Source organism: Ambystoma mexicanum, chromosome 3p (assembly GCF_040938575.1).
Source record: "Ambystoma mexicanum isolate Mex_15411 chromosome 3p, UKY_AmexF1_1, whole genome shotgun sequence".
Lineage (NCBI taxonomy): Eukaryota > Metazoa > Chordata > Amphibia > Caudata > Ambystomatidae > Ambystoma > Ambystoma mexicanum.
The window spans coordinates 704,507,306-704,528,758 of NC_090925.1; the positions used below are offsets into that span (position 1 = coordinate 704,507,306).

General features: G+C 46.7%; 1 protein-coding gene across 1 annotated transcript in view; it reads left to right on the forward strand.

Moving 5' to 3' along the window:
- F12 (coagulation factor XII) overlaps window positions 1–21,453 on the forward strand; it is a 379,673-nt gene that overhangs the window by 23,281 nt on the left and 334,939 nt on the right. The window contains exons 2-3 of the mRNA XM_069651529.1: window positions 359–401; window positions 15,981–16,080. Coding sequence (XP_069507630.1) covers window positions 359–401; window positions 15,981–16,080 — 143 coding nt within the window. The remainder of the gene's footprint in view (window positions 1–358; window positions 402–15,980; window positions 16,081–21,453) is intronic.

Consider the following 21,453-nt stretch of genomic DNA (forward strand, 5'->3'; position numbering starts at 1 on the left):
CTGGCCATTCCTGGCCAACAAGATAGTTTATCTGCTTTGGCATCTCAACATAGTCCTTATGCTACAAATACCGCCCTGGTTCTTCATCCAGGGACTATAGGGGGGTGGGGGGTTCTGCTGCCTTTGGAACTGGGGCTGGTTCTCCTGACTGGGAACCTGTGCATACATGTCCTGTTAGCAAGTGGGCCGGTGGCTGCTTCTCATGGATGTCTTTATCTGTGTCCCTTGCAAAAAAACCCATTCAATTTATTATTCTTTGTCCAATATTTATGATGGAAGACCATGCTGGAAAAGCGTGTCACGCTGTACATCTTTACAAACAACCATGATTGTTTAATATGGTTGTTTTTTTTTGTAGGTGTTGCTGCTCAAATCTAAGAAGGAACATGAAGCAGTGGTGGGTAAGTGTTGGCCTTCTTGGTAGCCTGAGCCTTTCTGTCTTTAAACTTCTTTACAAAGAGTGATAAGCCAAATGATGATTTCACGCTGCAACAAGACAATCCTTGATGAACAAACGGTTTAATTTAGTTGTATTTATTAATTTAGGTGTTTTGTAGTGTGATGCATTCCTTCTGCTTTGTGACCGGATTAAGATGGTTATTCGGGCCACCTGTTGACTAGCCACCATCATCGTCTGGTTAGCCTATGCATTATTTCATCTTGTGTTTGAGCGCAACAAGTGGCTTGTTCTGTGATTGGGGGCCCGGTCCTTCAGGTACAGGTGGTGGGTCCCGTCTACTATGAGGTGAAAGCTAAGATCTGATTCTCTTTCATGCAAAGACTAAGAGCACTTAGACCTACAATGGCTTCCGGTCCGACCAAAATTAGCTAATGTTGGACCTCTCCTAACCTCACCATGCATAGCCATGTCCCTCACACCAGCTTCAGCAGGAGAAAAGGGGCGGATCGGGCCCTCACCATGAGGCGTTCGTTTCTGTAGTTTATCATTGGATCTCTGAAAAGCTTATCCTCTATTTCACCAACACATTCCATGCTCAGTCTCGCAGTAACCAATTGTCTTCTACTAAACTCTCCAAGCCGCTCTTGTAAGGCATTCGGTTGAACAGAATTCCACATGTTCCCCACTTCATGAGCACCCTCTTAATTCCAAGAAACGTCCAATAGACTTGCCACTTCAGTCCAATAAACACCCTACTTTCCATAAAAACAGAAACGTCATCCCAAAAAACACCCGCAGACTGCCTCCAACAATGGTGCAACTGCATGGGTCCCAGCCTGTAGAAAGCCGCAGTGAAGAGTTTTTGTGCAGGCGCAGAAGCTCAGAGTGTGAACCGGTGCTGGTAAGTGTCAGGACGAGTGCGTCGCTCATGGATTGGCTCAGCATCCAGTGGTCGAAGTGGCCGGTAGCGGTCAGGAGCCGGTCAGAAGCGGTGCTCCTCTACATCTTTTAATGAAATTTTACCGTTCCTATACTTTTATTTTTAAAAGAATGGTTTCGTTTTAAAAGAAAAGTATAGGAAGCAGGTGGAACTTGCACTTCAGTGCTGTGCACTGAACATTCCCTTAAACGGCAGGCGCATTCGTTTGGGGGTTTATATTGTGCATGGGAGGGGTTGTGGCGATGGGGTTTGCGAGGAGCGGTGCAGACCAGTAGGGAACATAGTTCCACTACCTATTTTCGTACACTTCGACCACTGTCAGCATCCCTCGTGAAGCTCCATACAGACTGCGGTTAGTGCAGTTATTTTTTTACAATGTCAGCAGTGTAGGGTTTTCATATGGGTCATGGACATACTGTGTGATGGGGTTGGTGTGTATGTCGTATTCCTGGGTCAGCCCCTGTCCTCCATGGTGGACCAACGCCGGGTTGGCTTGGTAGTCTTGCGCGTCAAAGTGATATTGATAATCGTACATGTACGAGTGACACCTTGGTGGTTCAATATACAGGTCTTCTAAGGATCTGACCATTTCTGGGCAGGCAGTTGTCAGGTTCGGGTACCCTTCTTGGAGTGGTTTCGGTGGGTCTCTGTCACGGGTCTGCCTGTCGATGGGTTCTCTTGGTTGGTCCGGACGTCTGGCAAGGTTCAGAGGCGGCCTGGTGACCTGTAGGTCGGGAGATCCGATAGCTTTTCCCTACACATTGCCTGAAAGTGGTTGTGTTGGCCACAGCGTAGACATCTTTGTCCGATGGCGGGGCATGGGCCTCTATGAGGTATTCAAACCCGCACCTGTAGCATTGCTTGCCGCTGTGTGGGTGTTGTGGCAGCCCTCTGAAGTGTTGTCTCCCTGGAAATCTGGGGTATCTGGTGTATGCCGGCGGCCCAGGGATAATGGCAGCGACAAGCTCACTCTTTTTGGGGTTCTCAATAGCCACTGCTTGAGCGTCTACTCGCTCGTATATTCGCACCAAATCAAGAATCTCCTGTAGGGATAAGGGATTTTTCAGTAGGTGCTTTCTGAACAGGGAGGATGTACATCCTTCAATTATTCTCAGGCGGATAGCTTCTTTGTCTCTAAAGTTGGCAAATTCACAGTGTAGGATTTTCCTTTGTAGGTGGATGACAAATTCCCCTATTGATTTGTGGGGGAGTTGGGTGCATTGATTGAACGCACATCGTTCATAGCCTCTATTGGGAAGAATTATTAGTTTGCTGTTGAGAGCTGCTAGGAGGTGCTGGTATGTGGACCTTTCTTTGTAGGAATTGTCCTCATCAGGCTCTTTATCTCTTTTCCTGCCAAGTTGGCAAATACATCTATTTTGTTTGGTGCGTCCTGGTCCCCTATTGTCTCCCTGAAGTCTTCGAATTCTTTGATCCATTCTGCCCATCTTTGGGCCTGGTCGTGATGTTGGGCTCAGGGTGAATGGGTTGGGACAGCGCAGGAAGTTGGCTCGGGATGCAGGTCCCAGGTTTGCAAAGGCACGTGCACCTGCGTCTGCGTCTTGTTGTGCCTGGTCGACCATCTTGCTGGTCTTGTGGTATTGGACTCTCTCCCCTCGGTAGGCGTTATAATGTCTCTGGGTAGCTACTGGGTGGTACGGTTGTTCTGTTGGCCTCTCCTCTCCTGACTGAGGTGTGAGCGGTGCCTGCTATGTCGCCTCTGCGTTAGGACTAGGTCTGGCGTCTCCGGTATGGCCTTTGGGCCTGTTCTAGTGATGTCACTGATGTGTTCTCTCCGGATGGTTAGTGGTTCACAAGTAGGCAGGCCTTGGGTTAATGTCCTTGTGTAAGGCCTTGTGTGGCTTTCCTGGGCCACTTGCAGGTTACTTGGGTTTTGCCAGGAGGTGGGTAACGTATGTGGGCCTATGTACAGCCTTGTGCGGCCTTCCAGGTCACTTGCAGGTGTTTTGAGCCTTTGTTGGAATTGCTGGAGGTGTTCAATTGTATGGCCGTGTGCGGCCGTATGAGGCCCGGTTCTGTGAGCGGGCCGGGAGCGTGGGGTGCTGGAAGCATGTCTAAGCCCTTGCAGGTGGCTCGTGTTAGGGGCCACGTGTCCTTCAGCTTGTGGGTTGAGAGCCGCATATTTATGTGGCTCTTTGTGTCTGCGTGGGCTGTTGTTTGTGGCCGTGGCTTTGGGGCGTGTCGCTCTGGCATGCGGTATGGGTCGCATGTCCCATACCGTCAACTTTTCCTCGATTTATTTCAGATGGAGCCGGCATTCCTCCGTCGTCTTCTCCGCTGCACGTTGGGTCCTTTCCTGCAGCGGGTGGTACGTTCTCTGCTCTGCTATGTCACGCTCCCTTGCTCGTTGCTCTGCTGGGTTCTTCCAATTTTGCAGGCACGTCCGTCCCGCCTGAATACTGCTGGGCTCACCTGTTTTAGGCTCAGTGTTCCCTTTGTCTGCACGCTGCTGGGCTCACCATTCCCTCTGTTTCCACACTACTGGGCACCACTGGACCCTCCGTCTCCGAACTGCTGGGCTCCTCTGACCCTCTGTCACTCCAGCTGGCATGCCGACACCTCTGTCGTGCTGCTGGGTTCATCGTCTCACTGCTGGGCGCATCCGACCCTCCACTGCTCCTGCTGGTTCTGCCTTCCGCACGGCATGGGCACTCGTTAACTTCGTCGCCAGTTGTTATCTCTCACACAGGCCCTCTCACTCGTACACCATGAACCACGCAGGAGCTCGATCTAGTTCAACTTTCTCTTTATTTTCGCACAATGTAACTGAACTTCCCTTTCCCGCGTCCCTCCCCTTCCTCCTGCCACCAAACTCCCTCCCATCCTCCTGGGTCCCTGGTCCTTAAAGGGGCAGTGTTTCTCGTTCACTAGTAACACTGCTCACCCCAAGAAACTCCTTGATGTTCCTTCCACAGGTGTATAGGCCCAATCAGCATGGCACAAACACATACACAAAGTTCACCTGGTCCTTGAAATGACAGGAGGGAGGCTTCCCAGGCCCTCAAAGGCAACACCAGCCTAGCAAGGTCGTTACAGGCAAGACAGGTCTTCATGGCAGGGGATTTAAAGTCTCCAAAGCCACCCCCCCTGATCCCCCACCCCATTGACATTCTATGGATTCAGCTGGGCTAATTGATCTCAACGACATTTAGCAATAACCCTCTTTACTCTTGGTGAAATACACGCTTGGGTGAGATGAAAGAGTGGGCTAAATACCCAAGAAAAATGGTGACCCCCCCCCCAAAGTGGACGCTGTATTGCAGATGTGCAGTGCCACTCACCAAGATGGCAGCCATCCAAATGCTGAGTGCAGCACTTTCAGAAAAGAAAACAACGGCCCCTCCACTTCCGACAGTCATGCGTCCCTCTATTCATTTACAAATGTAAAGACACATCTGGGGAATCCAGAGTGGAGTCCCATTTTAACTAAGAAGATGTGCACCGCAGTGCTTTTCTAACATTGCGTCCTCGTTGCAGCTGCTTAAGAAATCAGGAGCTGCTTTTTTTTTTTTTTTTTTTTTTTAAAGGAATCGAACACCACATACACACAGTATAAGAATAGTTCTAAAGGCACATACTCGGGGAATTAATTAATGAATATTGACGATACATTGACACATGCTGTACAAAAAAGTGCCTGAAAAGTTACTTGCCTTCTATTTTTGGCAGAGCAGCAAGGCAGGCAGCAAAGAAAGTGATTGCACTGTGCGAAATATGCAGCCCACCGTAGCCTGGCAAAGGGCTGTCTCGGAGGCCTCCCTGCCTCTGCTACGACCAAGTGGCTTTCAATCTCACCTGCACAAGTCTCTCTTACCTGCAGAATCTACTCTCACCTGTGCCAGGCTCCTGCCTCTGCCAGGCTTCATCACATACCTGCCAGTAACCGGCTCCCCCCTCAACAGGACCAGGCTCCCTATCCCCACCTGTTCAATGCACCCCTCCATTCGTGTTCTAGGTTCCCACTACCACTGGCGCCCGGCTGCCATATTCCCATCTGTGCCAAGATACCCTGCCATCTATGCCATGCTCCACAAACCAGCTTTGGCAGGCTCCCCTTCCCACCTATGCCAACCTTCGTGTGCCAGGCTACTCTTCCCACCATTGGCAGGGACCACTCTGTGCCAGTCTGTGGATAGGGATCTATGGCAAACTCTCCTCTGTGTATGCCACACTCTCTTGTTTGACTGTGCAGGGCTCCCCTAAAGACCAAGCTCCCATCACCACTAGTGCCTATTCCCAGTAGTGGAAATGGAAAAAATGTGGTGGGGGATCCCACAAGTGCCGGGGTGGGGGAGGAGTTGGGGGAGCAGAGGGGGCGTGGTCTAGAGGGGACGGGGTTGGTAGTGGCCATCTGATCAGATAAATACTTAAAAAAAAGAAAGAAAAAAAAAGCGCCCACAACGGCAACATTGCCTTTTACGCCAACCAGGGCTTTAAATTTCGTTTTGAGGCGGGGTCCTGCAGGGCCCACTAATCCCCCCTGCCAGCCCCGGCCACTACATGGAAAGGATTTTTTTCTGAAGCCTGAAGCTCTCGCTCGTGTGCGAAAGCTTCAGCCTCCAGAAAAAATTGCCTTTCAGCCATAATGGTGGAGCCGCACCTGCGAGGCATCCCTTTAATCAGGAGATGCCTGTGGGCCGGCGCCACCATTATGGAGAAAACGTGAGGCAGCTGGAAGCTGAGGCCGTTTACCTGAAGACTGAAACTCGCAGGAGTTTTGTATTTGTATTTGTAGCTTTGTATTGCTGTTTACCGCCGGCTTTGGTGTAATGCAGAATGCTCGCTACATGTACAACTGATTCCTTTCAGTTGTACATGTAGTGAGCATTGTGCATTACACACCAGTGCCAAAGCCGGCGGTAAACGGCAATGTTGCCATCACGGGCGCTTTTTTTTTTCTTTTTCTTTTTTACAGCGCGGTTCATAGGCTTGGGCGGCTGACTCTGGCCGGATCCCGAGATCCGGCTACACATCTGGTGCCGGATCTTGGATCTGCCGAGAGCAGGCCCAATGACCAGCACTGCCTATTCCCCTCTGCCCCCAGCTATTCCTCCTCCCCCCGATGTGTAAAACGTTACTCTCACCCACAGGATCACCTACCCAACTACACCAGTCTTTTCTCTCCTGCTGATACAAGCAACCAATCTCCTTTGCCATTTGCCATACTACCCTCCTCCATCAAGCTCCGCTCCTGGCTAGTGCCGGATCCCCAGTACTTCAGAGGATCATGAGCTCCAAACAAGTGCACACATCCTCTCCTCTTGTGCCAGGCTCCCTGGCTGTGTCTGGTTCCTTTGTCCTTCACCTCATGGCCACTGCCAGGCTCACATCGCAGACAATGTCATGCTCCCCCATAATTCAAGGGTTGCCTGACCCTCGTGTGCAGGCTCCTGGGGTTGACTGTTCGAGGCTACCCTTCTACACCTTCATACTTGCCAACATGACCTGTCCAATCTGAAGGTGCTTATCAAGTCCTGTTTTTTTTTCTTTGCCTTCGTTTCCTATTTATTTATTTGTGTATTTATTTATTTATTTATTTTAAATGTTATAGTTTAATTTTTTTTACTTTTCATTTGTCTCCAGTTTTGCAAGGTTTTCCTTTTAGTTCATTGCATGTTTGCCAAGATTTAGAATTTCTTGTTGAAATTGGCATATTGTAAAAATGAGTTTGTTTGATCTGCCATTGAGCACCTCGTCCATCTTTCTTCTGTCTCCATCGTCTGTTCTCTAATCTTGTAGTAAGTACCAAATCTGGATCTTTGTTCAGAGAGTTTGTTGCATTCCATTAGTAGGTGGAAGAGTGTTTCTGACTTTTGTGTGTCTGAGCAGAAACAGCAGAAATGTTCTGTTGGTGGAATTTGTCTAGTTTTGGCTAGATAGAAGCGTGTTGGTATTGTGTTCATTCGGATTTTCAGACATATTGCTCGCATTTTGGCGTCAGGAAAGATGGTCAGGTAGGCTGGGAGTTTGTTAATGGATCTGATGTCTATCTTACATTGTATATTAAGTTGCATTTAGTTTTTTCTTCGATGGTTTTTATCCAGTCATTTTTCATTATTTTTATTTTTGCATGTTGCGGGCGTAGCGTGAGCATTTCATGGGAAATTTCTTCTGTTTTCATAAGTTGTTCAAGATTATCTTTCCACTTAACAAGCATTGTGTTGTTCATTGCTCCGTCATGAGACCTTAAGATTTGGATTGCCGGTGTTTTCTCGTCCGTGAGCAGCTTGCGGTATAGATCTAGTTGTTTCCACAGGACAATTGAGCTGATGGACTGTACTGCTACTTCATGTCTGATTCTAGGCATAGGGAAAGAGGGTGGCAGATGCAGGATATTGCACCAGAAGGAGGCTTCTAGTTTTGTCCAGCCATAATCCGTTGCGTTTATCATGGCTTCTGTTCCATAAACTATTGTTGGAATCACCTTTTGTTTGTAGTATGTTGTTATGGGTTTGAATGAGTATTTGCCGTACTTTCGCTGGATCATGCATCCTTGTCTTGCCAGAGATTGGATCTTTTGTTCAAGTTTCGCTGTCCATTCTTTTTAGGATTTGGATTGATTTATATGGATTCCCAGATATTTGAATGTTGTTACTTCTTCAAGCTGGTTATCGTTTAGATAGATTTTTAGTTGTTTTCCATTGTTATTGGTCGTTCTGCCCAGATGCATAATTTTCGTCTTCTTTGTATTGATAGTGAGTTCATTGAGGTTCATGTAATGGTTTAATTGGGAGAGACTATTTTGTAGGCCTAAGAGTGTCTTATGCAGGAGGATGATGTCGTCCGCGTATGTCATGATTTTAACCAGTATTGAGTTGACCTTTGGGGGGTTGAGGGCATCGGGTTGTAGATGAATCTCGATGTCTGCGGTAAAGAGGTTGTATAGTGTAGCTGCTAGAGGGCATCCTTGTTTTAGTCCGTTATCAGCTGATATTTTCGGTGTTGTATGGCCTTCTCGTGTGAGTCTTATTGTTATTGAGGTGTTTGAGTAGAGATGTCTGATTGGCCCCAAGATGTCATTAGGACATTTCAATTTTTCAAGTTTATTCCATAGTTTTTGCCGGGATATTCCATCGAAGGCCATATGAAGGTCTATAAAGGCCGCGAAGATTTTTGTTTTGTTGTGAATTGCTTTTGTGTTTTATCAGATTTAGCAGAAGTAGATTGATGTTTGTGCCCATGTTTGTGGTGAAGCCAGTTTGTCTTGTTGAAAATCATTGTGTATCGGTTGCCCACTGATTGAGTTTTTTTAAAAGGATCGATGCAAACAGCTTCCCTAGGGGGTCAAGTAGCGCAATTGGGCAGAAATTTGTCAGGTCGTCTCTCGGTCCTTGTTTATGGATGGGCACAATGGTTGTAGTTTTCCATGATGAAGGTATCCGGTTGAGCTTGTTTATGAGTGTCATGATGTTACTCATGAGGTTGGCCCATGAGTGTGGATCTTTCTTGGTCATCGCGTTTGAGGTCCCGTCAGGGCCTGGAGCACAGGATATATTGAGTTTTTGTATCATGTCTAAAATGTCTTGGTAGTTACAGATTACTGTCCACTTTGCCTTCTGTGTCTGTGATTTTTTTCCGGTTTCTGAGGGCCGGGCTTTGTATATGTTCGTATAGTGTTGGATCCATCGTTGTTCTGTCACATTTCCTGTCAGTTTTTGTTGGTGTGCTGAGTTGTTGTTCAACAAATTCCATAGATCTCGGAGGTTGTGTGTTTTATAGGTTTCTAGTATTGCCTCTGCATCTGCTTGTAGTAGAGTCATGCAATGCGTTTTAGTCCAGTTGTTGTAGATTTGTTTAGCCGCTTTTATTTTAACGAACGATTCTTTGTCTTTTCTTTTCTTTAGTTGTCGCGCAGTGTTTCTCAGCGCCCTTTTCCTTTCAGTAAGCTCCTTGTTACAGGAGTGTCGATGAGTCTTCGTGGTTTGCTGGCTAGTTGGTTTATAGTAGGGTTGAAGTAGCCATTCATAGTTTAATTTCTGATCGTCAGGTAGAGTGGTTTGCAGGAATTGTCTTGTGAGTGAGGTTGTTGCTTGTTGGGTTATACTCAGTTTTCTGCCAGCCGTGCAGACTTCTAGCGGAGTGGGTGGATTAGAATGAGGTTGTAGTAGAATATTTTGTCCATGTATGACTAGCTGGTTGTGGTCGCTCTTTGTCGTTGCAATTATACTGGCTGTTTCTACTGTGGCTCTCAGTTCTTTCGAGAGATGGATATAATCGATTATGGCAGACGATTTGCCTCGGGACCAGGTGGGTAGGAGCTTGCTTGTCTCGTCCACAGGGTAATCGATAAGTAGAAGGTTACGGATGTTGGTTTCTTTTATCCATTTTTTTGCGCGGATTGTTCGTTTTCCATTAGGGATAGGTTGTCCGTCTTTATTCCATAGATGGAGGTTTAAATCGCTGCATAATATGAATTTGACTCTTGTATACTTGAGGATGTGGTTGTCCATTGTTAGGAAGACACCATCTAGGAAAGCTTCGTTGTTGATTGCAGCAGGGTTCCAATACAGGTTCATAATTGAGATTTTTCTTTCATGCTGGAGATTTGAGGAGTCAGAATTTGGATTTCCTTTTATTTTTATGACTGTATTTTGTATCCACGGGTTGAGATTTGTGGTTTGCAGTATAGACCATGCGGGGGTCGATCTTGATTAGCGTTAACAGACCTGATGAGGGTCTTCCTTTTGATCTTATTAGGGCTGGGTTGAGGAAAGCTAGGAAGCCATCACAACATGGGGTGTTGGAAAGCCAGGTTTCTTGAAAACAGATGATCTGGTACGAATCAAATTCAGGTGATGGGTCGTTAAACAGGTGGAGGTTTCCCCGTGTATTCCATGAGTACATGGTCCAAGTGTTTATTGGGTCGGTTAGTGGTTATGAGATGTTGCTCAGCCCTGTGTTGTCTGAGTAGTTTAGACTGTCTTCTGATGCGTACTGACATCTGATCGGACGGTCATCGTCGTAGCTCACCCTTGTTTCATCTGGGTAGTTTAGACTGTCTTCTGAAGTGTACTGTCGTCTGACCTGGCAATCGTCATTGTTGTTGTTTGTGTCAATATGCTCGGCTTCGGAATTGTAGTTCACAGGCTTCTTGGAATGACTGGCGGACAGAGTTGCAAGGTTGTTTGCGCCATTATGTTGCTCCTTTTGCTGCTGCTTCTTAGGATGTTCTTGTCTTTGAGTTGATGTAGAGGCGTTCCTAGGATTTTCCTTTATGATGATTTCTTCCTTCTTTTGTTTTGTACCGGGCGTGCAGCTAAAGCCGAGTTTATATAGCGCATCTCTTGCTGTTAGGATTTGATCCATGGTTGTTTTATTGTGTAGTTTTAGCGATATTTTATCGTTAGATTTTTCATCCACAAAGATGACTAGTTCGATGTCTCTGGAGCGAAGTTGGTTCAGGTTCGGGATTGCTTGAAAGAGTATTAAGATGTTCGCCCTGTTTAGAACCAGTTGGGAAGGTCTATTGATGATATTTTCTAATTGCACCGTGTAACTTTCCGTTGATTGGAATGGGTTCAAGAATATTGGTTGAGATTGATCTGTATGTTCTCTTGGGTTTTTCGTACGGGAATTTTCTTGCGCTGAACGAGTTGTGGAGTAACTTGTTTCGGTACTACACCTTGTTTCGTTGGCTAGTGAGGTTGAAGAGATTTCGTCATATGTTGGCTGGTTGTTTGAGTCGCGGATTGAGTCGGTGATTGATCTGTCTGAGATTTCTTCACACAAGATCGTCTAGCTGACAGAGTAATTTGGTTGATATTCATCAATAACTATTAGGCTTGAATCGTTCATTTGTATTTTCGCTTTCGTTTTTTCTTGTATTGGTAGGTCCTCATGCGTCGTTAGGTCAAGTAGATTGTCTGGTTCCAGGCTTTGTTCCTTGTGTATTATCGCAGTTGCAGCTGCCAGGTTTTTACTTATGTTTTTTGGGAGTAGGTCCGGTTGTTTGGGTTGGTTCAATGTGGACTTCTTGGGTTTATTTTTAGGTGTTTTTTCTGTGACCAGCTTTGGTATCGACAAGTTTTGTAGAAATGCTCATGAACCTGTTTGTTTTTGCATTTGTTTGGTTGGTTTTTTTGCTGATTCTTTATCGGTTTTCTTTGCTGGGCTAAAGATCTCAAAGATGTCATTGGCGATCGTGTTTTTTCGGTCGTGTGTTGGCTTTATTTTTTCTTTACGTGCGTTAGGTGGGTTTGTTGTTTGGGTCGGTGAGGATGTTGATGCTTCGGGTGATGTAGATCTTTGTTGGTCAAGGTTCCATTTTTCTGGTATCATGCAGAGTGGTGTGTTTTCTTTTGGTATGTTCTGAGATGTAGACGCTTTTTGTTGTTGGTTTTTGAGCAGTGCCATGAGTTCTTTGGTAAGTTGGGTTTTTTCTTCTCTGTCTCCTCGTGCTATCTTGAATAGTCTTTGTTGCCAGATGCAGGATTGTTCTGCTTCGGAATCTAGATGTTTTTCTATCGTCTTTATGAAGTATTTTGTGTGTATTTGTTTAGTATGGATCATTGTCAAGAGTGTAGCTTGGTCTCGTATATTGTCTTTTGTTGCTTCATGTAATTTAAGGAAAGGTACCATGGATTGGGATACCACTGCCAGCAGCATATTTTGCAGTTCTAGCATTGTTGTTGGTAGTCTCTGATTTTGGTTGTCATCATTCGGGGGAATGTGTTTTCCTGTGTTGCCGATTATCGGGGTTGGATAATTTGTATCGTTTCCTTGTGCTGGCGTATGAAAGGATTCTTCAGCGTCCTACTCGAATTGCATTGTTTTTTGTTCCTTTTTTATTTTAAGGTGCGGATGATGTGATGGCTCTCTGTATGATCTTTGGTCTTCGCGACTTTCGCAGTTCTGTTGGTTAGTGTTTTTTGGCAAGGGCGTCGAAGTGCAGGTTGGTGTTGCCAGGTTTGTGGGTTCGCCAAAGATTTCTTTCCTTCTTTCTGCACTGTTTATGATGGATTCTATTTCGGTAATGTCTAAGGATAGACGAGCTGCTTTGCCTATTGCTGTGTTCAAGTGGAGGTTCAAAGGTTCTTTCAATAGTTTTTGAGCTGTGTGGGCTTGTAGCTATTGTAGTTTTGCTGGTTTCGCTTTTTCTTTTTTAGTCATCTCAGCCGTTGGTGCTCCTGGAGTTTGCGTTCGGTTTGATTGTTTTAGTGATTCTTCGTTGTTGATTTGGTGCTGGGTGTTCGGTGTTGCTTCTGCAGTTGGAGGGTCTGTATTTATGTTTGGTCGTGTGTCTCTAGAGGAATCGTTGGCAACGGACTTTGGTGGATTTGGCTGGATTTTGGCGAGGTTTGGTTCTATAGTTGTCTTGCTCTGTTGTTTGTGTCTTTCATCTCATGTTGCATTTCAGGTTGTTTTTTTCCTTGGTAATTCTCATTTTTCTTCATGTGAGCTGTAGGGGTTAGTTGGAGGGTTTGGTCGTTTTTTTCTGTTGTTGACAGATTTTCAGTTTGGTCCCAACTGGTTGGGATCTGTGGCTCTTGAGTGCTTTGCTTTCTCGGTAACGGTAGTGTGTTGCTTTGATTTATTCGATCCGGGTATTTGGTTTGTACACATTCTGGTTGGGGTGGAGGTTCACTTAGGCTTTCTGAAGAGGTCTGTACCAGTTCTTCAGGTTGTTTATCTGTTTCATGCTCAGGAATGTGTGTTTCCGAATTTTTTCGAAGGGATCGATTTTCAATTAGATGTTTGTTTGTCTTCTTCTTTTGGAATGCTTGTTTAATTGTTGATTGTGAAGCGTCTGTGTAGAGCTTTCCTCTGAGTTTTGTATTTGGCCCCGTTGTCTGTTTTTTTTTGCATTGAAGCAGATAGAATGGCTCCTGCCGTCTCTTGGGCTATCGCCGGTTCTTGTGTTGAGGATGCTCCGATTTGCCTTTCGGGGGGGATATGTCTCTTGATGCAGCATTAGGAGGATTGGGGCTGAACAGGATCAAAAAGGGGGGGCTGCAGTCTCCTGTGCAGTGTTGGTTTCTCGCTATTACACTGAATCTCTCCTGGATGCTCCGATTGGCTTTTGCGCAGGATTGCCCTTTTGGTGCAGCACCGGGGGGTCAGTGCTGAGCAGGATCAGAGGGGAGTGAGCCCCAGCAGTCTCCTGTGTTGTGGTTGTTTCAGGTGGTCTTGCGGTGTTCTTGCGATAGAAGTGTTTCACTTTATACGGCACGGTGCAGCACTGGGTGCTGGGCAGGATCAAAGGGGAGAGGGCCCCTGCAGTCTCGTGTCTTGTGTAAGCTTCAAGTTTTCTTGTTGCAGCACCTGGAGCAGGATCAAAGGGGAACAAGCCCCTGCAGTCTCCTGTGTTGTGGTTGTTTCAGGTGTTCTTGCAGTGTTCTTGTGATAGAAGTGTTTCACTTTATACGGCACGGTGCAGCACTGGGTGCTGGGCAGGATCAAAGGGGAGAGGGCCCCTGCAGTCTCCTGTCTTGTGTAAGCTTCAAGTTTTCTTGTTGCAGCACCCAGAGGATGGTAAAGAGCAGGATCAAAGGGGAGAGAGCCCCAGCAGTCTCCTGTTTTATGAGGCCTTTGAGTTTTCTTGTGGCGGAAATGGTTTCCTTGTTGCAGCAACTGAAGGATAGTGAAAAGCAGGATCAAAGGGGAGAGAGCCCCAGCAGTCTCCTGCCTTATTTAAGATTCACTTTTTCTTTTGTTGAGAGTGGTTTTCTTTGTGCAGCACCTGGAGGGTGAGGGTAGGCAGGATCGAAGGGTGGAGTGCCCCGACAGACTCCTATCTTATCTAGAGTTCAAATTTTCTTTTGTTGAGGGAAGTGTTCTTAGTACATCACCCGGAGAGTGCTGGTTAGCAGGATCAAAGTGTAGAAAGTCCCTGTGTTCTCTTGTGCAGTGACTGCTTCAGGCGAAGTCCTTGCAATTGCCTGTTTTTTTTAACTCTGAGATTCTTCGTTCGATGCTCTAATTGCAGCACTTGACAGTTGGTGCTAGGCAGTCTCTGTTGCGGCACTGTTTGGGGGAACGCAGAGAAAGATTTGGAGATAAATTCTCTTAACTGGCAATTGTTGACAGATTGCCACTAGATGGGGTCTATTGCAACGCTGATGGAGCAATGATAAGGTGAAGCCCACGCTTCCAATGGGGCACTGATGCAATGGTGCTTGCGGTCCCCGCGTGGACCGGGCGTGGCCCGCTGCCGCAAACAGTTCAGGAGGGGCAGACGTGCTGCGCAAGCCTGTAGATGCCACGCAGCAGTGAGCAGGTTCTAACACAGACCCGCGACTCGTCCGGCCACAGTGAATCCACAGGAGCCGGCGTGCATGGGTGAAAGAATCGAGCTCAGGAGGCACACAGCAGGGAGCACCCCCCGCTGCGGTAAGCACTAGAGGCCGGGTGTTGTTTTCCTGTTGCGGGGCGGGAGTTCCGTAAGGATCTTGCAGGTATGGAGGGTTGTAGAAGGAGGGGCGCTGGGGCAGCGCAAAGGGGAGGGTGCTAGGTGTAGTGATGGGGTGCCGATGTTGTTGGGGAGGATGTGTCGTGGAGGGCGGTGGACGAAGAGGAAGTCTCGTCGCGACTCTCAGCGGGGCCTGCGGGCACCGGGAGGGAGGCAGCAGCACGGCAGACGAGGCCGAGCATGCAAATGAGCGGCTTCGTTTCTGGAGGAGGCAGGCGGGTTAGGTTGCGGGGGGTAACGAGGCAGTGGACGGTCGGAAAGAAGGGGGTGGTTTTATCACTCACCACTAGGGCAGAGGTTTGGATGGTATACTGTTTGAGTCCAGGCGACAGGGATTTTTCTTTGCGAGGGTCCTTTGTTGATCTTTGGGAGCGGAGCGGAGTGGTGCCACGGAGCCTGCAGAGCCTAAAGACCAAAAGATTCTGCAGCAGACTCTGCGGCCGCTCCGCGGCTTCCTGGGTATTTTAAAGTCAAAGCGTAGTAGCAGTAGAAAGAGGACAAGTGAGGTCTTCCATTCCTCTGGCAAACTGGAGCAAAAAGCAATAGAGTCTTGCACTCACACTGACCAAAAGACTCTGCAGCAGACTCCGCCTCCTATTATAAATCTTGCACTACAAGTCCCAGAATGCAAAGAAAAAAACAGAATTGGAAAAGTATCTGCAGATTGGAACGGGCCATTGGCAACTGTGTACCTTGTTCCCCACCGGCTTGTACCATGCTTCCCTCCCACCCAAGCCAGTCTCTCCCTGTGCAAGACTCCCTCCATTCCAGGCTCCATTTCCTCTGTGCTAGGCTTCCTTACCCCCATTGACACCATGCTCCCTTCTTGCAACCGGCTCTATTGCTATGGCCCCTGTTCAGGGATCATTTTATCCCGGGTGTTAGGCTCCACCACTCCCCCACACCAGGCTGCATTCTCCCATCTGTCCCGGGCTTCACTCCTGTGCCAGGCTCTTCCACTTCTGTGCCAGACTTCTTTGCCAAGCTTCTTCCTTCCGCCTGTTTGAGACTTCTCTCTGCAAGACTCGCCCCTCCATGCCAAGATGCCCTCTCCCTTGCACCACCTTCCACTCCTTCCTGTGCCAGGCTCCCTCCCAACCTGTCAAGCATCACCTGCGTTCCACACTTACCACCTGTGCCAGTCACGTCCCATGTAAGCCATTGATTTTCCTCATTCCAATAACCACTGTGCTACTATTCATGTCTTGCAGTCATGACAGAAAGTGGGCTGCCGTGCCACTTCCCCTTTCGATACAACCGTCAGATGTACAGCACCTGCATCTCCAAGGGCAGGCCCGGAAGACCACTCTGGTGAGTGCTTATGATCAAGCTTTGTATGCAGCAGGTCCGCGTGAGGTCACGGGGCACAGGTATAATGTACAGAGGTCGTGTAGAACTGGGCATTTATGTCAGCTGTTCAAGCGCTGAGGCCATCACACGGACTACATCTGAATTCTATTAGAACCGAGATCTTTTCCCATTCAACCTCTCACCCTTATGATTTTCCTGTTCCTACTCTATTCCTCCAAGTCCCCTTTCTTTTTCCTCTGCTGCTTTTAGGCTGATTCTTCCCTTTGAATCCACTCTCTCTTTCTCAGACCACATTTCCTATCGAACTTGCAGATAGTCTTATGTTAAGGGCATTTGTTGAGTGTGCGATCAACATGTGCATGGCCTTGTGTTGTGTCTGGGAGCAGCATAAGCCTGAGAAAAAAGAGCAAGGTCTTTGGATGCCTGGGGAACAATTTCCTGAATCAGAAGAAGGAAGGCCAGGAGTACTTTCCAGAGACCTGTTGCCAGCACTGAAATTAAATGGATTCTGGGCCAAGCAGAAAAGGCTCTGAAGGTCTCAACGACCACCCACAACAGAATCCTAGGAGCTTGATCTGGAGGAACTGTGTTTGCGACCCTAGAATTCTTGAAGCGTGATATAGTTTACCTTGAACTCAATACTTTCGGCTAGTGGTAATGAGTGGACAGACTATACAGCAGCAGGGATGATGTCAGTGTTTCTAGGAGAAGCAGCATGTCAGCAGTGGCATTCTGTGGTCGTTCAAGGTGACATATTAGGTAAGATGCTGACGTCGCGATGTGCAATTGGAGTGGCCTACGTGCGATAAAACAATAAAGATACTTCAGTTTCCAGTGGATTAGAAGGTTGTCCGGAGCACTGCCATTGGTTATACGTTTGTCAAAATATTTCATCCATCATCTTTACATTTGTCCAAGTCACCATATTCCAATGTGTGGGTCCTCGAGCCTGCTCTGCTTAGAGATTCCAGCTGCACCTCACTGGTGACACACCACAATCCTCATTTGGTCTGGATTCAATTTTAATTTGCAGCACTGCAGAAATATATTGCTAGCATGTGAGCTGAAAATTGTGTTTTCACAGTGAGATTGTACTCTAGCACCTTGAAGTGTCTCTTGTGCGAGATGGAATTACAAATAAAAGCTTTCAGACCAAATAACCTGACAGAATCAAAGAATATGGCAAAGTACTACTTTATTCTCAATTTAATAAAGCAGGGTACATTGACAAACATCGGCTGACGTTTGCACACACACAAACAAACTTGATTACACAGAGGTTTTATACCGTCATCCCACGTGGCAAACCATAAAATCTACTATCGGGAACGATTGGTTAGGGGAACATGGCTACATATAGGAAGTATGCAGGTTAGTACTTCATTAGCTTCATTAGCAGTCTCTTATCTGTAAGACACACCTTGAACTTCCTCTAAATACGTATAATACTGATTATAGTGGATACAATTTAAGTGGATTGGTCTATGTAACATTGTATAGCAAGTTGCAGCATAGCACTTCATCTTCTTTTCGCATACATGATTACTTTATAATTTCATACATGTTTCTCTTATCGCTTCAGTTACATCGTCATTCTTTAGTATTTTCATATCGTTTCAACATTTTCTCGTGTATCTTCTTCATGACATCACTCTGCTCTTGTCAGATGCCACTCAGCATTCCATAATATCCATTGGTGTGTACAGACATCCATCCACTCTCTCAACGTGTGGGTACATTTGATATGGTTGTCTAAGTGCATAACATCTCTCATACACTCAATGCAGTATAGAGACAACACAGGGGGTTCCACATTCAGCTCTTCTCCTGATATTCCAATATGATGGCGGTGAGGGGTCGGGAGTTAAGCTATATGCATCTGCCTACTCCTCTACATTCCCTCCTCTGGTCGAGTCCTCAACCAGATTCCTCTCTTCATTCTCATTTTCATTCTCCTTGATCATCTCTTCAATTGATCATTTCTTTGGGATCCAGATCTTCGTCACCCTCCTCAGGTGACCTGTAGTCTTTATATGTTCATCCACACTCCAGGTCATGTGGCAACAAACTCCTGATGGTGGACAGAATATCCACCACCCTATGTATTTTTTATGACCATTAGGGTAGTAGTATTTCATTCCTGGAGGTGCAAGGGTGCTTTTATTTATATTCTCATGGGTACTTTCCTCATTTTGCATCCGCTCATCAGTTCGAGCATCTATGTCAATCATGATCTTCATCCCAATAGCTTTCTTGACTGTCTTCTTACATTGTCCCAAGATGATCCTTATAAGACAAACTCATAGTAGCACAAACACTAGTACTGCTCAAAGTAATTTAAAGGCATCTGCCAGCCAAGTTGGAATCTATGAGAACAGGGATGAAAACCAGCTATCATCCTCAGGCTCATCAACTTCATCCTTCATCTTTGTGTGCAGGGTTGACTACATCGTTATTGCTTCTATCAGAATCTGATTATCTTCATCATGGGCAGGTATAAATGCGCAACACGAAGGCCTGATATTTGTGCACATGCCTCCTTCTATTGTTGCGAACAGAAGCTTCTTCTGCATCCCATCAGCTTTCTGGCATTTTTGAATTCTGACACTTAAGACTGGAACAAAGGAACGGATGCCCTAATGCGATTCACAGCCATCTTTAATTCAGGTTACAAGACACACTGGAAAGGCACACGCAGTCTTTCTGCCTTTCATTGTTTTTTAGGCCTTTTTCGAATGATGCAATACCCTCATGCAAATTCAGGGCTCATCTCTAATACATCCTTTTAGCCAGAGAGAAGCCCTCCCTATCTCTTGATTGGGTGGCTTATCTGTAACTCACTAAACCCACATTAGCTCATTATTGGCAACCACTTGCTGACTGACTGATAAGCCTATTTTAGAACCAGCCGAAAATAATTACACATCATTCAACTCCTGCCAAAAATAATTCTTATCTGCTTCTCGAGGTCCTGCCAAGATTCAGTCAGTTTCTCATACTGTGGAAAAACACATATAAGGTCAATTATGCTGCCAAGTACTGCAGCTGTTCTGTTCAAATTGGTAGGTTTCTTTACCCTTATCTGATTCTTGTCTGATTTCCTTGCCAGATTCCAAATTTAATCTCCAGGCTCAATTATTTCACAGCGAGATGCTGCCAAAGACCTTCTACTATATAGGCATGAGTCATGCTTTTCTCACACCTGTACTTTAAGACACCATTTTATTTTTGACATCCATTTTAAAATTCATCTCAATCTGTGCTATCAAACGGTGAGTCAATATTACTTTTAAGCATATCTCACCTTCTATCTCATTTTCACATTATATCTTCATATATATTCATGATACATGTGTAATACTTGAGACACTCTTCACTTCCTGAGTCATTCTGACCCAAAATATGCGCCGCCCCACATGCACTTTTCTACCTAAAAATAAAAGTGCTATAATTCTGATTTCTGCAGTACTGGAAACATTGATCAGCTTTCATGTTATCTATACTCAGTTGGGGGGAGGGGTCGGCACCCCTCTACATCCCCCCTCTGATTGGTATTCGACCGCTGTTCAATAAACAACCACTATACCCAGTGTCCACCCTCCCCATATACAGTGTACCTATGTATCCTTGTCTCAGTCACCCAATGTGGTGTTTCATCTCAACCTAGGAGGTATCATAAAAGACATTGGGGCCTCATTACACGGATGGCGGTGAACCATGGCTCTATTAGCGCCATGGTTCATGCCGGTAACATACCGGCACCGCCTTGGTGGAAAGGGGAATTATCGCACTATTCCAAGGTTGGCGGGGCGGTAATTCCCCCTTCCACCATTGCCCTTCCCCATTCCCATTTTTGCCCCATAGGGCTCTATGGGAATGGGGAAGGGGCTAATTATGGTAACGCAAATTGCGGTACCGTAATTAGCTCCCTGGTCCCTTTGCGGGTTGGTTTTTAACACCTGCAAAAAGCAGGCGTTAAATTCCTGTCATGATCTCTGCTTCCAAAAGGTCAGGGTTTTCCCAACTCCCTTGGAAGCAGATCCATAACCCAGGTTCCGAGTGCCAACCAGTCCCAATTGGGACCTTTTGGACCCAGTCCTGGCGCCAGTGGCACCAGGCTCATAAATATGCCCAGTCCCAGCGCTGGAAGCGCCGGGCTCATAATGCTTGGGTGGACTTACCTTCAGCAGACCATGCTGCTTACTTGCCTGCCAGTTGAGCCTCTGATCCTCTTCTGTTTGGAACTACTTTTCCTGTTGGGTGGGGCTGGAGCCACTCCCTAGATTCAGAACACTGGAACTCTTCTGGAAGGCAGGAACTCTTTTCTTGGCAGGAACTCTTTTCTTACTTAGGCGTGGCTGTGGAAGGAGACACCTAAGCACTACAGGAGGCTATTTAAAGCACACCCGGTGGATGAATCTTGCTTTGCGTTATTCTGCAACCTCTGCAGCAGAACGCTCATCGTGTCTTCTGCATCCGGTCCTGGGCCTAAGGAAAAAGGCTTACCATCCTGAATCCAGTCTTCAGCAACACCTATAAAGACAAGAAAGAACAGGTTAGCATTCCGGCATCTGAAAGGCAAAGGCTTACCATCCTGAATCCAGTCTTCAGCAACACCTATAAAGACAAGAAAGAACAGGTTAGCATTCCCGCATCTGAAAGACAAAACAAGGTGCGTTTAAAGACATTGGGGAACTTTAATACTCACGTGCCATTACTCCTTTCCACATCTAATCCAGTGGGTATTCCGGCACCCTGCAGCCGCTCCGAACTCGTACCTGCAAAATAAAAAGACAGTTAGAGCGCATAGTGAAGCAGGCAACAAGCGCTTACTTACGTGCTTCCAGGCGCTTCTATTCATCACACGGGCTCCATCTTCAACTCATTTCAGCCCGTCATCCGCCATCGCCGGAACCCTGCAAAACAAGAGACATCATTACTAAAGACTTTAAAGACATTTGAATGACTCGAAACTTACGGTTCGTGCAGTAAACGACGGACAGCAGTCCTCTGAAGTCAAGAGGCCTGCGCCACCTATCCAGTGAAGAAACTGGTTACAGCACCCTGCCCCGAGGCAGATGGAGAGCTCGGCATTCACTTACCTAAGGTGAGAGCGTTAACCTTTGGGGGTCTACAGGAGAGGAGAAGAGGAAAGAGATAGGGACACCCCAATAACCCCAGTTCATTAACCCCATATTTTCTATCTGCAGACATCTTACTCTACACGTCAGGCATACAGTGCACAGAGGTCCAGCCCAAAGAGCCAACCGGGTGCTACACATCACCTTTGAAGATACGGTAGTCGCCCAGTCAAGACCGGCGCCTCTGCGAGAATCAGGTGAGCGTTACAGAACGCAAAGCCTACCGCAAAAC